This window comes from Carcharodon carcharias, chromosome 3 (genome assembly GCF_017639515.1).
Source record: "Carcharodon carcharias isolate sCarCar2 chromosome 3, sCarCar2.pri, whole genome shotgun sequence".
Lineage (NCBI taxonomy): Eukaryota > Metazoa > Chordata > Chondrichthyes > Lamniformes > Lamnidae > Carcharodon > Carcharodon carcharias.
Genome location: NC_054469.1, coordinates 47,002,447 through 47,019,296, shown reverse-complemented (window position 1 = coordinate 47,019,296; position 16,850 = coordinate 47,002,447). Strand labels below are relative to the sequence as shown.

Genomic DNA, 16,850 nt, shown 5'->3' with positions numbered 1-16,850 from the left:
CATCGGTATTGATAAACATTTCAAAGCATTGGAATTGCTTATCAATGTAAAAAATTATTGAAAAATAGCATACGGTTATTCAATTCCGTGCTCATTTTAACTTTTATCAGTGTACTTCAATCACTTTCACCATGTACAATTACCTACCCATTTGTGGAAAACTTTCCTCATAGATGTGGTAAATGAACCAGCAAAATCACAGACTATATTGCAAACGGGATGAAACAGTTTTTTTTATTCTGAAGTGATATGTACAAGAAAGTTGTCTTACATTGTTTTATACACTGTGTAAAAGAGCCATTAAAAACTGATTGCACTGTGTTTACATTTTGTTTAAAACATTATAGTAAAATTGTAATAAAGGCAATGACAAACAGGCAAACAAGACATCAATAATTGTGCAGAGGTTTCACTTAGACCAAAAACAGCTTGACAACAAAACAAAAGTGCCAAACAGAAATAGGCATAGTCTTCCTGATTCATGCAGTGCACACTATGGTTAGTGTGTGAGAACTGACCTAAATTCATTCTCCTCACATATGGAACTGTAGGCACTTAATTATTCCAACCTCTGTATTCCACACAATTTATGGAACGTCAAGCTCTTAAAACAATTGTTTAAAGGAAAGCTTTCCAAATTCCCAAACGTACACTAGGGTATCACAGTAAAAGCAATAATAAAATGTAAGTCACTTATCTGCATGTCTTTTTATATATATATAATATATATATATAAAACAAAATTGTTGCTTCTTCTTTTCCTTTCTTGAACTTGCACAGACATCACTGTAACTATATAACCACTCACATCTGGTGCAATACAAAGATAGAATGGGCACTGGAAGCATTAAACGGTGGTCTCCTCTTAACCTAACAGATTTGCTGTGTTACAGACTTGCACAAAAACCCATCTTGTATTTCCCTTCTTTATTTTGCTCCGTATTTCCCAATAGCCTGATGTGAGAAGCATTGTTCTGCTTGTTGCCACGAGGGCTTACAGTAGCCATCCATATTCATATATCTTTCATTTTGGGATAACACTTCCTCTCTGTAGGTTATTAGCTGTAAACAGAACTGAGATATGGAAGAATTCGTACTAAAAAATGGTAAGTAATGCTGGATCCACCCTCTCTTCCCTGAAATCACAATATTGGCAGTTATTCCTCTTCTCCATCAATGAACTAGAAGGATAAGTGAATGGTAATGTGGTATGCTGGGCACTTTAACATATTCCACAATGTCCACGGGTTTTCTCAATCAGATTTAAAACATTATAGTCTAAAAGCACACCAAGATTAATTCTTTTTTGAAGTACGACCTATTCCATTCAAAGGTAGACAATATTTCTCCAAGAAAAGAATATTAAAATCGAGGACAATGAACCACAGAACATTTTCTAGTCAATATTGAAGTACATGTCACATGTGAAATTGCCCCCTAGGGATTAATGTAACAGAATTCCTGTGTGCATCATTTTATGCCCAGCTTAGCATCTGTATACATTTTGGGGCGGGGGGAGGGGGGGAATGGTGGCCACATATTTCACAAATACAGTAACAGAAGGGCATTGTGAAGGTAGCAGAATAAATCCAGCTATAAATTGCTAAAAATCAGTCACACTGTCTGGAGGAGAATCACATGATTAGATCCTCATGACACCACACTTGTTCTTCTGCTTCCACCTGATTGTCAAACTGTGAGAAAGTCTTTCTGTATTATCGACTGATGAATGTGACAGACAGAAGGAGGCAGATTAAGGCCAGTGAGTCTTATCTCAAATTACTGAAGGCACTGGAATAGTGATCATCGCAAAAAACCTGCTACGGATTTGAAGTCCTTCTCCTTTGATATTCAGAGGAACAAGCTCTTTAACTTTTTTTTTTCCCCCAAAAAAGTGACTTATTGCCTTGTATGTTGAAGTTCTAACTACACATCAGGGATAGAAGGGCCGTCCCTTGTCCTGCATTTGTAATCTGGACAGCCTGGCTACCTGAGAAGGGGACGGAGGGACGTCTTGCCTGTAAGGGCCTTTTGGAAGGCTATAGCTGGGATTGGTTTTGTAAGAGTCGTAGTTATTACGCCCTTCCGTGGGCTGATCTTTCTGCCGTTGTTCCTCTTGGCGTAGCAGTTCCTGTGTTTCCATCAAAACCCGTGCATTAACGCCATGTCCTAGGTAGCCATTCCGAGAGCCCTGATAACTTGAGTATCTGGGATTGTCCTTTGCGCTCTGGAAACCATCACCAGGGGCATAGCCTTTATCCCATGCTTCCTGAGTCATGGAGCTGGAATTCTTTTTACTTTGCCTGCAGAGAGTAAAATGAGCAAAATTTGTAGACTGCAATTTTACTTTTGTTTTGCCTCTTAACGGAAGTATGCGAGACATTAAATGCCAAATGGGAAAACACTAAACACCAGCCAAGACAATATTAATTATTCATAATTTTTTGTTCATAAATTGTGTGTACATTATTGATAAATGCAATTATGGTGTATCTGCATTGTATCACCTAATAAATCATAATCTTGGCTGAGTGGTTATAATTAAGTGTTTTACAGTCTGTACTCCTGCACTACAGAGCAATACCTGTACCAAGAGGTCTGGATATTTGTTGTGAAGGAAAGGTGACAGATACTGGTAGAGTCAGATAATTGACAGTTTGTTATCCCGCCTGCTTAAAAAAGGATGCAACTATAGTATCAGTTCCATCATTGCTAATGTGAACATGTGGAGAAATGATACTCAGTAAAATTCCACATTACAGCCCTTCTCTCATGCCTCGTTCTCTCAGCAGAGACCTGGGAGCAGGTAAAATGTTCTCCTTGCTAAGTAGCACACGGATGAAAATATGCACTAAGGAGGTTAGAATAAGTAAATTAAGATAAGAAAAGAAAAATGGCAGTGAATTGCTGTATTTCTAATTCTTGGCTATACACAGTATCACACCTAGAATGATGGAATGGGTTCATAAAAAGCAGGACAAATCCAATTTGGCAAATTACTACCCTATCAGTCTTCTCTCAATCATGGGTGAAATGATGGAAGATGTCATCCACAATGCTATCAAGCGGTTCTTACTTACCAGTGAGAACACTTTACATTCTGCCAGGCTCACTTGGCCTAATATCTCAGTGCAGCCTTAGCCCAAACATGGACATAAGAGCTGAATTCCAGAGCTGAGATGAGAGTGCCCTTCCTTGACATTAAAGCAGCATTTGACCAAGTGTGGCATCAAGGGCCTAGTAAAACTGAAGTCAATGGGAATCAGGGTGAAAATTCTCCATTGGCTGAAGTCACAACTAGCACAAAGGACAATGGTTGTGGTTGTTTGAGGTCAATCACCTCAGCTCCAGGACATCACTGCAGGAGTTCCTCAGGATAGTGTCCCAGGCCCAACTATTTTCATCAATTACATTCCCTCCATCACAAGGTCAGAGTGGGGATGATTACAAATAATTGCACAGTGCTCAGCACCATTCGCAACTCCCCAGATAATGAAACAGTCTGTGCCAGCAAGCCCTGGACAATATTCAGGCTTGGGCTGATAAGTGATTTGTGCTACACAAGTGGTGGGCAAAGGCCATTTCCAACAAGACAGAACCTAACCATCTCCTTTTGACCTTCAATAACATTACAATCATCAAATTTCCCACCATCTTGTCCTGGAGATGTCACCAGTGACTAGAACCTTAACTCAAGCTACCACATAAATATTGAGAATACAAGAGCAGATCAGAAGCTGAGTGTCCTCCATCTAAGGCACATAGGTGCAGCTCCAACAATACTCAAAGAAGCTCAACTCCATCCAGGTCAAAGCAGTCCCTTTTACTGGCAGCCTACCTTAAAATTAATTTCCCCCCCCCCACTACTTTCAGTGCACAGTGACAGTTATGCACCAATTCGCCAAAGCTTGTTTGACAGCACCTCACAAACCCACAGCATCTAACACCGAGAAAGACAAGGGTAGCAGGCACAAGGGAACAGCACCACCTTCAAGTCACAAGCAATCTTGTCTTGGAAATATATTTCCATTTCTTCATCAAAAATCTGGAACTCCCTCCCTAACAGCACTGTGAATTAACCTGCACCACATGGACTGCAGCAGATCAAGAAGGCAGTTCACCATCACTTTCTCAAGGGCAATTAGGGATAGGCAACAATTGCTGGCCTTGCCAGTGACACTATATCCCCTGAATAAATCATAAAAGATCCTCCTCAATTAAGTGGTTTAAAGGTGTCAGTTTTGGACTGTTTCAGTTCTCAGTGTGTTGGGATTGTATGGGAGAAAGTTCAATGGAGCTTGTGACACATGTCCAACAAATGGAGTAAGTGAGGTGTAACCAATGCAAGTTTTTTCAACAGGACAATGTTTGTACTAATTACAGGCACTTTCTTTTGGTAAAAAGTCACAATATTTGAGTCCGCAATAAGTAGGTCCCACTGTATTACTTCCTTGTTTAATAATGTTTTTATGTAAACTCACTTTTGTTTAGTTTTTTTTGTGCTAAAACTTTAATGCAGAATATCTCAAATAGTTCCCCAATAACCTGCCTGACCCAATAAAACAACTGGAAGTTGTTTAAACTGAAGTAGATGAATTATCAACATTACATAGACTACTGCCAACAAACCAATCTGAAGACAGACATATGGCAGAAAGCCCCTGAATAGCCGTCTTTTTTCAACACATTCTAATCCTTGTGTGTATTGTCGGGTTAATTTAGACATACTAGGAAACAGCTGTCACCAAATTCACTCGCAATATACTGTCCAGCTAATGTTTTTTGTTGACTTTGCCATTCAGAGAATTGCAGTAGCGTAATTGCACCATTTTGTTTTAAAAAAAACAATTTATTTAAATTGATTTGCAATTCTGGCAAAACTGTACTAAAGAAGTGACCTTTAACTAGTTCACTTTTATTTCCCCTTTATGACGTTCAGAATGTTAATTTTTCCAAGCACTGCAGATTTACAGAGCATGCAGGGCAATGAGAAAACATGCTTTTGTATTGCAAGCTATATTCATTATTCAAAGTAGTTAATATGTAAACCTTAAATGTAGATTTGTATGCCAGTTACTTTTATGGCTTCAGGTATAAAACAAAATGAACAGTCCCTGGCTTCATAAAGCCACATTGGCCTTCGTGGCTTACCGTGGCAATGAACTGTATTGTCGCTGCGCCTGCTGGAAGCTTTCCCTTTCTTCTTGTCTCTGGCGCTGCAGTTGAACCTCTACAGACACAGAGTGTCGACCACTTTGAGCATAGGGACCAGAGTTGGGCTAAAGAGGAATTACAAAGCAAGTCAATTAAAAGATTTTGGCGTGGTCTTTTGCAATGGCAGTCCAATAGGCCCAGCTGAAATTATAGAAAGGCACCACTCATCTTCAGAACTGAGATTTGCAGAATATAAACATGAGCAGCTAGTCAAAAGGTTGCACGGAGGCGCAGATTTTCATCCCTCCAACTGTGTCAGAACAGAGGGGGCAGGGCGGGGGCTCTAAAAATGGCAAACGGGACCCATTCCCAGCATAGGCAATTTTGCATGGATAAGGATGCAGGTAGGAAGCCTGCACCCTGCGCTCCCAACTTGGTTGACTCCATTGTGGGGATAGGTATCTCTCAGCACCCTGCAATCTTCGTGGAGTTGGGCTAACTTCTCCATGACTCATGGCCCCTTAGAGGAGTCTGGATTTAGGAACCTTTTGAAAGACAAGTTCAAAAGATCTTAACTATGCCCCCCATAGCCACTTCCATGCCACCTTTATGACTTCCATGCCATCCCTGCCCCCTTGCCCAATGCACACTATGTACAAAACCAATGAGGCATGTAACAACTATGTCCAATGTGGAAATGCTGAGGGAGAAGTAAAAAAACACTCAATCCGATTTCTCCTTTCAAAAAAGCTGTGTTCCTACAACCTGAGCAAAATGTCAATCAGACAGGGCAATTAGAATTTCAGTAACAGAGGCTTTAAATACTTTACACCTCTTAATCTTGTCCAAATAAACACATGTGTGGCCATCTGTTTCTACTGAAAGAGTTCTCCACCTGTGCTCAATATGAATGCTTGGCTGAGAGCCAAGACACTCAAATGCATCAACTCAGTAGGGGTTATATTTTGACAACTGAAGTGGATTGTTGATTTTGCTTGATTGAGACTTTTAAGTGGTTATAGTAAGTTGCTCTTTCTGTGATCTCTTTTGTCAATTTCTCAATGTTTATTTGGACAACATCAAGAGATATGAAGTGGTTAGAGCCTCAGTTACTGAAACTCCAATTGCCTTGCCTGATTGACAATTTAATAGGGTTGTAGGAACAGCAGCTTTTTTCAAAGAGGAATTCTGAATGTTTCTTTATTCCTCAGCATTTTTCCATCCTTGCCATTGTTATCAGACTGTAAATCAGTACATGCTGGGTGAATGGGCATGGAAGGGCCATGGAAGGGCCATGGAGGGCATGGTAGTGGCATAGATAGGGCACAGAGTTCATGAAGGGGGAATGGGGAGCGTGTGGCTAGGTGCATGAAGGATGAGGGCAAGAGGGCCTAAAACCTTCAAAACAACTTGGATGAAATTCCAGAAAAACGAGGTGGACCTTCTAATTACCACTCCTTGCCACTCGCCCATCCCCATAGCCACCTCCAATCTGTGGACCCGAATCTCTCTCCTGCCCCCAACTCCCCAGAGCGAAAATTGGGTGTAACGCAGTCTTTTAAACAGAGACTGGTCTGTCAAGTTGAGAAATTTCCCAACTCGAACTACCCACCTCGGTAGTAAATCCAGCCCAAACTCCTTGAATCTATTATTTACTTTTAATGGTCAGATTTGTTTTTCTAACTTTACAGAACACCTGATATGCATTTAACACCCATTTCTGGACATTGAAAGTTATGTATAATAATTATCCCATACATCAATTTCTGTAATTATTTCAGCAAATATCTATTTATGTTTCATACTTTATTACTATTATGGGCTTACTAATTGGATCACTGCTAAATTGTTGCTGGTTAATAGTAAATTTACAAGCCTTACAAAGGAAACAATACAGGTTTAAGCACTGTTTGAGAATATTCTATGAAATATAATGTGAACATTTATCAAGTTTGTCTATTCTAGAGTAGAATGTATTATGCACGGAAACTGAGAAATAGTTTTTGGAAACACAACCAAACACAATTTACTTTAAAAACTATCAACAAGCAGACCTTTTTTTTTTTACTGTTTTGTGCCACATTCCTTAGGAGAGAATAAAAATTTGGACAAACATTAAACTACACAATGAAGCATAATTATGAAAATCATTTCCAGCTACAAAGCACTCAAAGACACACTAGGAAACAGCACTGCATTCTAAAACACATGAATATGTGAGACTATCAAGACTCCTAGAAATAAAAAGGTCAAGGACATAAGTATGAGCTTGGCATTACCAGAATGAAATGTAGCTTTCTCAGACTTTACCCAGCAGGAGCAAGGCCTAGCAGTGCAGGGCATAGGGAAGAGCTGAAGCTGAAAGGCCACTTATGCATTAGAAGGAACATGTATTAACTCTAAAGCTAAACATGAAAATTCTTGCACTAGAAACTGTTTTGACCTTGATAAGAGGAAGTTAGAAAAACTGGAATACAATCACATCTGTAAAACCAAGGACAGGGAGATATGGCACAAGCCTTTATTTGTTTTAGTCAGAATAGAACCATTATCCAGTTTTATGTAAACCCAAATGTACATTTTAGTATGTTATTAATTTAATCCATTCATTCTGAGTTTGAATCATAAAAATTACAGCATAGAAGGTCATCATTCAACCTATTGTGTATGCACCAGTGTTAACTCTTTAATTGAAGCTATCTACTCTAATCCCATTTCCCTGCCTGAGTTACATTCTTTTTAAAATTCCTTCTTTGCAAGTACTTTTTAAATGATGTTATAACCCCTGCCTCAAAAGCCACTTGTGCTAAAGCATTCCATGACCTAATAACTCCTCTATGTGAAAAGAATATCCTTCTAACTTCTGCTTTGATCTTACTGTAATGATAATCTTGAGTTCATACTCCCTTATTGCTCTTCTGCCAACCAGTGAAAACAATATTTTTCTGCTTGAGCATAGTTCTGAAAAACTTCTGTTAAACCCTTCATTAACTTTCTGTTCTAGTAACAAAATCCTAATTTTGAGCCTTACATCATACTCTGGCACTCTTGTCACTAGTGTCATTCTATTGGATCTTTGCTATACTATTTCCCCTGTTCTAGTATCCTGAGAGCCATAGTGAGATGACCAGAATTTGCCAGAAATTCAAAATCACAATTGTCACATACATCGAATCTATTACATATTCAATCGTACTCAAGTTATCCCTGAGGATTTTATAGCTCTCATGAAAGCAAGTTACCGTTGTAGGATGCCACAGTGTTCAAATATTAAACTGTATATTTACAAGCTTAAGCATCTATAGGTGAATTGTATCATAAGGTTGACATATTTGCTAACTTTCTACTTCAAGTCAATGTGATTTTTCAATGAATCATCATGGCAGACTTGACCTAATGATTTAACAAGAATTCTGGATGCATACTCTCCATAATGAGTGACAGTTACGATTTATGGTAACCTGTGTTGCGTTCTTTGTACATTTCCTTAAATAAATTCCGTATTGATCTTGGAAGTTTCTAACTGCACATGGCACTTAAAATTAGGATGTCTTAAACATCCCAGTTGGCTCCCAGATCAAGTATCACGTAGATACGCACTGAATAAAGCTCCTCCAAATAAACTTGTGCCAACTTTGTTTCAAGATTGTGCCCCATCTTTCAGCTTCAGAATTGCTTGTGCACCAGCATAAATATTTCCATGTGCCGCACCAATTTTCCTTCTGGCTTTGTCTGAGCACGACTGCAAACTTTGTTTAGTATAGCCCATTTGTGATGAATTATGTAAACTATTGTGTTGTGGTACTTGCCAAGAGCTGAGCAGAAAGTTGCCAAACCTATAAAGGGTCCTCTACATGGAAGAAAGCAAGCAGCCTTTTTTTTTCTTTCTGGGTTCAAATATCAGATCCCCAGGATAAAAGCAGTGTGCCAACTCATTTCCTTACACACTATTTATATTTAACTAATTCTCATAGACTGAAAAAAAATGAAACACCAGCAGGCAGAGAAGGACTACCAAAATAACAGGAAAATGTCAACAATATTGATGATGAATGAAATGATCATGTAGCTTGGTTAATAAAAGCAAAAACACCTACTCTTTCCATACAATCATTAAGCAAAGAAACATGCAGTAATGTTTAGAATGCATAGGTTTTGCAAAATCTGACTCGTGACTCAGCTCAGAAACCTTTTTAATGAGAAGCTGGGAACAATTCAATTTTTAAGAAAATATATATATTTGTGGTTCCAATATGTTCAGATTTCATCACAAGCTGCAATTCAGCAAGTGATTTAAACCCATGTACTGAGCCCGCAATTTAGGAAATCATTCTATTCCTTAAGCTAATTATGCCCCTTAGGAATCCCCTCTGTTCATTACAGGAAACTATAAACTGAGGTTAAAATAGTCTGTTTAAAACTGTTATGAAATTAAAATACACAACAGTTTGCCCTTCGACCTACAGTAGTTAAGTTCCAAGTCTTTCAGAGTCCAACCTTTTCTCACAGTCCTAGTTCCCAGACCATATGTTCCTCCTCCTCTCCCTTCACCCCCAAAGATAAGCAACACTGCACAAAACGGAAACCTGCTAACAAAATAATGGTGCACAATGGAAAGCAGCACGCATTTCCACAGAAAGAAACAATTTAGTTTTGCAATGGAAACAAAAACCCAGACTATTATAAGTAAAACACAGATTTTATCTTTAATGCAATTTAAATAAGAGCAGAATATTGGCACTTACATTACAATCAACAATTTAAAATAATCTGAATCTGATGATGTGACTTGCTGTAAAAATCAATCTCTTGATCTTGTATTAGAACAAAACAAATTTTAAACTCTGAATCACACAGAACACAGTGAAGCTTTTGAATCCCAAGGTAACCATTACACATCGTTCCTAAGTAATATTTTTACATACTGTCACGGCTTCCACTAATCCCAATTTAGGGAATATGTAAAAGTATACAATTTTGCACTATTTCCCCAGATACCTATTTCTTGAGAATTCACATCCAACATGGCTTGCCATGGAATCAGTGCATGTTCTATAAAGGGGTGGTCATTGTCTGCCAAGACAATGAATGAGCACATTTAACATGCACATTTAATCTGAGGCAATCAGCTGAAATGCAAGCACACCAGAACCAGGCATTTGCGTGTATGTGGCTACTTCATATCATCGATTTGTTGCTTCCATTTTCCCTGTCTACAGGCATCATCAACTCACTGCCTAAAGCTGCAGAGCACATAGGAAATGAAAATAGTTGGCAGGAGAAGTACAGTAAGTATGCAGTGATTATTTTTAATTATGGTGCTAACATTGAAGTATTAGTCATCTTAAGATGGCAGTATGCTTAAATCAATGCACCCTAAGCTACAAACAAGCATGGCTTTACATTTTACATACAATAGTTTTGTACAAGCAGTCATGATTATCAATCCCATTAGGTAGGCATGCGTTAAAATGAAAATTCTACTCCTCATAAATAGCAGAGGCCATTTCAAATCTTTTTTCAAAATTAATATTTGCACATGCAACTTATTTTAAAGTCCTTTTACCAATGCCTGTGTGAGCAAAGTTCACCATCTGCTGGACTCTTCCCTCACCACAACACAGTTGCTTTGATAATTATGTATTGCCAATGCAAAATAAATCACCCAGTCTGGAGTGAGCTTCATTACTTCTTTAAAGCATATTTTGTCCCTGAAGAAGAATGGGTTAATCCAGTTAATCAGGATAGCACCAGGTTTCACCACGCAGACTGAAGCCACTCAAGCAATGATGGGTAGATATTGCATGAGATGAAATTATCAATGATGCACCACAGATGTAGATAAGGGGTTAGAAGTTAACAGATCAAAAGGTATGCGTCTCCTCACTGCCTTTACTGCATGCAGGCTCAAGGATCAGTGTTTGCAGATGCTGCTGTTAAAGTTCATTGCCCTCCGTCCCCATCTGGACAGTCTAAACACTCACCCAAGGCTGTTCAAAACTGTATGTACGCCTCCGGTCCTCTAGCTCCTCTTGCTTTGCTTGTTGAAATTCGTTTCTTAGCTTCTGTATCCGATCGTGGTTACTGGGAGCGAGTCTGTTACTAGAATGGAAAGGAAGGAAAAAAACTGAAATACATGAAGCAACACAGTGCATTAAGCAGAGCTAATACAATTCACCTCAAGGTTGACAAAACTGGTAGCGCAGGCTTCACTTTTAATTTACTGGTGTGTAAATCAAGCAAAGTGATGAGAGAACCAGCTGGCAAGGGGCTGTTGTTAACATTTGCTTCTTTCTAGCTATCAAATTCACAGATTCATGCTGGGGAAATCACCAACACTGGAAGGCAAATCAACCACTCAGATATATTTGCATATGCTTAATTCAATATATTTTTATTGCAAAATGAGGTAACCTTATTACCAGTGAGTTCCAATTGGAAGGGAGAATTCTCTACAGGAAACAAATGTGACCAATTTTAATTTGCATTTGGAAACAAGCTGTCTTCTGCTTCACCTGTAAAGTCTCACAGTTCCATACTAAAAGGGACTTTGTATATGGTGTCCCATGGAAATCAATACAGCAGATTAGTTAATCAATTTTAACACAGACATCAATCACTTCCGATTTTAAAGCTAATTGCCTAATCAATAAAACAAAATCTACAGGTAGAGAGACAAAACAGAAATTAAAATATCTGAGTCTAAATAAATATAATGTTATCAAGTCTTAAACAAATGTCTTTAAAATAATTGCAACCCAAGTTTCACTTCTTACTTGTGGGATTAAATACATGCTCTGCAATTTGAATAGTGACATTGCGATCAGTCTATGTTTCAATTTCACTGACATTTTTGTCACTATTCATCAAGTGTTGATCAGGCGTGATCTAGTTGAAAAGGGGAACAGGCTTGAGGGGGATGAATGGTTTACTCCTTATTCTGTGCTCCATATGATCCTCCTCAAGCTGGCAAAATACAAGTTTAGAGGCTTCTTTCAAGAGTTCCTATGCCAGTTTTCTCCAGTGGCCCAACTGGCAGCAAGCACACTTTCAAAATCAAGAATAAAATTCAACTGTTTTTTCAGGTTGGGTGTTAGTGGCTATACTAATATCAGGTCAAATTCTTCCTCAAAGATAGTGAGTTGGAGAGTCAGACTGCATCAAGATGATAAAAGCAAAGAACTGCAGATGCTGGAAATCCAAAACAAAAACAGAAACAGAAATACCTGGAAAAACTCAGCAGGTCTGGCAGCATCGGTGGAGAAGAGCACAGTTGACATTTCGAGTCCTCATGACCCTGCAACAGAACTAAGTAAAAATAGGAAAGAGGTGAAATATAAGCTGGTTTGGGGGGGTGGGGTGTTGTTGGGACAAGAAGCTAGTAATAGGTGGAGATAACCAAAAGATGTCACAGACAAAAGGACCTCTTTGTCCTTTTGTCTGTGACATCTTTTGGTTATCTCCACCTATTACTGGCTTCTTGTCCCAACAACCGCCACCGCCCCCCCCCCAACCAGCTTATATTTCACCCCTTTCCTATTTTTACCTAGTTCTGTTGAAGGGTCACGAGGACTCGAAATGTCAACTGTGCTCTTCTCCGCCGATGCTGCCAGACCTGCTGAGTTTTTCCAGGTATTTCTGCATCAAGATGACCCTGTCACAACAGCATCTTTCATGAACTATACTGTAGTGCCTCTCTCCTAACAGCTTAGACATTATTTTTCTCTTTCTTTAGGTTCTCTCCTAACCTACATGCTATTTTCAGATAAAACAAGCTATTCATAGGGCTCTGTTCCCACTGTGCCTTGTCATCCACTAGAAGTATGCAAGAGCATCCTGGATTGACAGGCCCTACAAAGTATTTTCTAGTAAGCAATAGACTGCAATTGGGATAAAATTTGAAAATAATGGTAGCATGCAGTGCTTATGGGAGAGATAATAAAGGAAACCACCTTATTATAAGCAAAGATGTAAAAGCAAGGGAGAAATGCAGCACAGATTTACTAACATAGTAAATTGGATACAAGTGGTTAATAATACTATTCACTATTGGCAGTCAGTGGGCAGCATCCCTGCCTCTGAGCCAGAACCTCTGGGTTCAAGTTCCACCCCAGGACTTGATGGCCAAGGAAGGTGTTCATAATGCAGCCAAACAGGTTGAATATCAACCCGCAAATCCATCCGGCACACCAATGGCAAGCAGTAAGAGCGGGAGAGATTCCTGATTGGCCATATGATGGAAAGAAAGGTGGAACCTCTATGATCCAGAGCTCCAGACTACAACATGCATGTAAAAGCGCATGTTGTCACAGCAATCCGGCTCGAAAAGTGACCTGTAACACATCGCCAATAATCAATATGAGCTCATTTCAGTGGGATCTGGAAAGACAAAGTCAATAGACAAAGGTTTTGACACAGTTCAGTACAGATGAGTATGACAGAATGAGACAAAAACAGGAAATACTGGAAAAACCCAGCAGGTCTAGCAGCAGCTGTGGAGAGAGAAAAAGAGTTAATATTTCGAGTCCTTAGGACCCTTCTTTAGAGCTGAAGAGAAGTGGAACTTTCCACTTTTCAGCTCTGAAGGAGGATCATATGGACTCAAAATGTTAACTCTGTTTCTCTCTTCACAGATGCTGCCAGACCTGCTGAGTTTTTCCAGCATTTTCTGTTTTTGTTTCGGATTTCCAGCATCCACAGTATTTTACTTTTATTTATGACAGAATGAGGTTGGGTAGAAGTGAGAATGTAGGTAACATATTAAGTAGCAATGTGTTGAAGATAACTGAGCAGGAAAAAATATTGGCTTTTGAGGGCTAAGTTGTTAGAAGCTTTATGTAGGTGTTTAAGAAACTGGGATCTGGGAATATTTTCTGTCATGCACAGGATTCAGGTCTGATACAGGATACAGCTTCAAGATTTAGGGAATCCAAAGAAAAAGGTTTTACAATGTTTTTTAAAGAAAGAAAATAACAGAATTATGGACGATTCCAAGTAGAGCTGTTGGAACAGAAGCTATGGTGAGTCTACACAGAAGACTTATGCTGATAATTGGCATAAGTTTCACTGGGCAACAAGGTGTTAGCAAGAGGGCAGAAATTTAAGAGACTGCAAAACCTGTTGAACTGGGATCTTATTGATATATTTCAGGTTGTTAAGAATGCTGCCAAGTTTCTTTCTGAGAAACTGTCTACCTGAGAATGACAGTGAGGAGTATGAATGGACAGATCAGTTCTAATTATTTAACAGAGGGAGATGAATGTATGGAATGGAATGCCCAGGGAAGCTATGCAAAATGACATAATCAGTAATTTTAAGAGGGAGCCGGACAGGTACTTGGCAGGAAAAGAAGTTGAGAGGCATAGGTAGTGATCTGTGTATTCAAGGGGGTCAGGTTGTCTGAAACTAACTTTTCTGGTCATGTACTTTCCTGTAATCACAAAGTAAGTTAAAAATAAAAGTGCTGTTGAAGAAAGGTTCATATTTTCTTCAAAAAAGAAATTAGATAGCTGTTCTAAAAAGAGTAGTTAAAATGTATGGAAAGGAAGCACACTACAGTGTTTAGGGCAGGTGGCTCAATACGGAGGAAACATTGGCAGAGAGTTGATGGGCCTTCAAAGGTACTTCATCGGCTGGACATCTGGTGGCTATGAAAGGTGATTTATAGTACAAATCATTCTTTCTTTCTATGGGCCTGCTTTTGTACAGTAAACATTCTAAAATGTGCTTCCTCCTTTATCATTACACAAATCTCAGAAGATCTCATGGAGCTGTATCTGACTGGACCATGGCAAAGCGTAAGGAAATAAAGCCCAATTATAAAGACCTTTAAGAAGCCAATAAGTGGAATCCGTACCGTGAATGAAAATAATGGACTCTGGATGCAAAATAGTATAGAATTTTCACATTCTGATATTCTGCGTACCTGTTCCTAACCTTCATCTGAAAACTTTACTGGTGTAAATCACTAAAATCTACATGGATTCTGTGCTCCAAGTGGCAAAACTGCACTTGAAGAGATCAGTAAATTACCTCTACATTTTCTGTAAGTACATTAAAAGTTTTTCAGAAAGTTATCATATTCCAAATTTCAAAGTGCAAAGCATCTAAAACATTTTAAGACAGGTCAAGAAGCAGCTAAATATCACAACCACATCCTTAACCTCCAGAAAATGCAGTCATAGGATAATACATTCGTTGGGTATTATTTATTTAATTAAATGGGTTACACGTGGGAAAATATCTGTTATTAACAGCAAACACAGCTCAGTAAATAGTATTTCTTACACAATGTAAAACCAATCTCCGAAGTGCTCCTGCTGTCTCAGTCTTGCAGGACACCATTTCTCAGTCGTTAGCTTTCAGATGGGGAGTGCTAATTTTAAAATGTGGCTGGTTTTGGTTTCAAGATGGGGAGACTAGTTTTCATGACAAACATGCTCTGGCTCCTGAATAAGTAAATCCTGAGGTCTGGAAAAGTCATTTGGATTCAATACTACTTTGCAGTGAAATATATGGCAAATAGAGCTCTGCAGATACATAGCAAAAAGACAAATTAGAAATAATTGAAAGATTGTCTATTTTGGGGACATCTCCAATAATGCTGCACTCCCTTAGTGCTGCACTGAAATGTTAGCCTGGATTAAAGTGTCAGATCCTGCAGTGAGGCTTTAATTTAACCTCTTAAAGTCCACTTTCTCTGCTCCTACCCCTCACCCTCCATAGTCTTTTTCAAAAGTTTAATACCCACACAAAATCCCATGATTGATATGGAGTCAATACTTTCTTGCAGTAATAAATTAAACCGTCTAACGGCAGTCAGGTACAAAAGCGTGTTTCATGACTCACTTTTATGTTGCTATTACTAATCCAGAGCTGTTCTATAAATATATTTAAAAAGAAACAAACTAGAATACAAGGCAAATGAGTCAGATTAATAAAAAAAGTCAAAGTTAACATTTTGGGTAGAACTGTTTATCAGGCTTCTGATGAAATTCACACCCAGGCTGCTGATTGACTTTTTTTTCATAGATACTACGCATCTCTAGCATTCCCTACTCTACAATAACTGTTCAGGTTGGATGGGATGACTTTAGGACAAGAGCATAAAAATACTGTAAAACAGGGAGAAAAGGCCACTCAACCTGTTAAGTTCCCATCACTGGGAAGTGTAATTGCTCTTTTTAGTTAGTTAGTTCTTTTTTTCAAAAATACAGACTGAACAGAACAGACATGTGCCAAAATGCATAAATTCCTAGTTTAAAAAAAAATGGAGTTTAGCAGTAATACCAGCAGGTTATGTTGGCTGTACTCTGATGATGATTGGAGACCAAAGGAGGGACATTTATTTATGATGTTTTGGAAATATTATTAACAGTTTGCCTGACATGCAATTATATATTAATAGTGCTGAAAATAGAGACAAGCTATCAAAGCTCTTTGTCTTGCACTCATCTGGACGGATACAAAGAATGCCAAATTCTAAAGAAAACAACAATTTATACTGCATGAGGAAACTGGTGCTGATTGGTTGGCAAGTTGGCTCTGATTGGTTGAGATGCTGCCAAGGCAAATGCACCAAGGTGCTTTTGTCCCCCATGCTTTTGTTTATTCAAAAAAGGTGCAATATCTGGATATATTCCTTTTGCTTAGAGGATAGGTCTTTGCATATGCCTTGCCAAACAATAGTACACCCT

The 16,850-nt window shown here is 38.7% G+C and overlaps 1 protein-coding gene across 5 annotated transcripts in view; it reads right to left on the bottom strand.

Annotated features, from left to right (window-relative positions):
• Positions 1 to 220: 220 nt before the first annotated feature.
• pard3aa (par-3 family cell polarity regulator alpha, a) overlaps positions 221 to 16,850 on the bottom strand; it is a 799,897-nt gene continuing 783,267 nt past the window's right edge. For 4 of the 5 annotated variants that reach the window (XM_041183910.1, XM_041183913.1, XM_041183911.1 and 1 more), the window contains 3 exons: positions 11,139 to 11,256; positions 5,152 to 5,279; positions 221 to 2,303 (listed from right to left, as the gene is read on the bottom strand). In XM_041183910.1, the coding sequence (XP_041039844.1) occupies positions 1,934 to 2,303; positions 5,152 to 5,279; positions 11,139 to 11,256 (616 nt within the window). In that variant the 3' untranslated portion in view covers positions 221 to 1,933. The remainder of the gene's footprint in view (positions 2,304 to 5,151; positions 5,280 to 11,138; positions 11,257 to 16,850) is intronic. The other variant, XM_041183914.1, reaches the window with a different exon arrangement.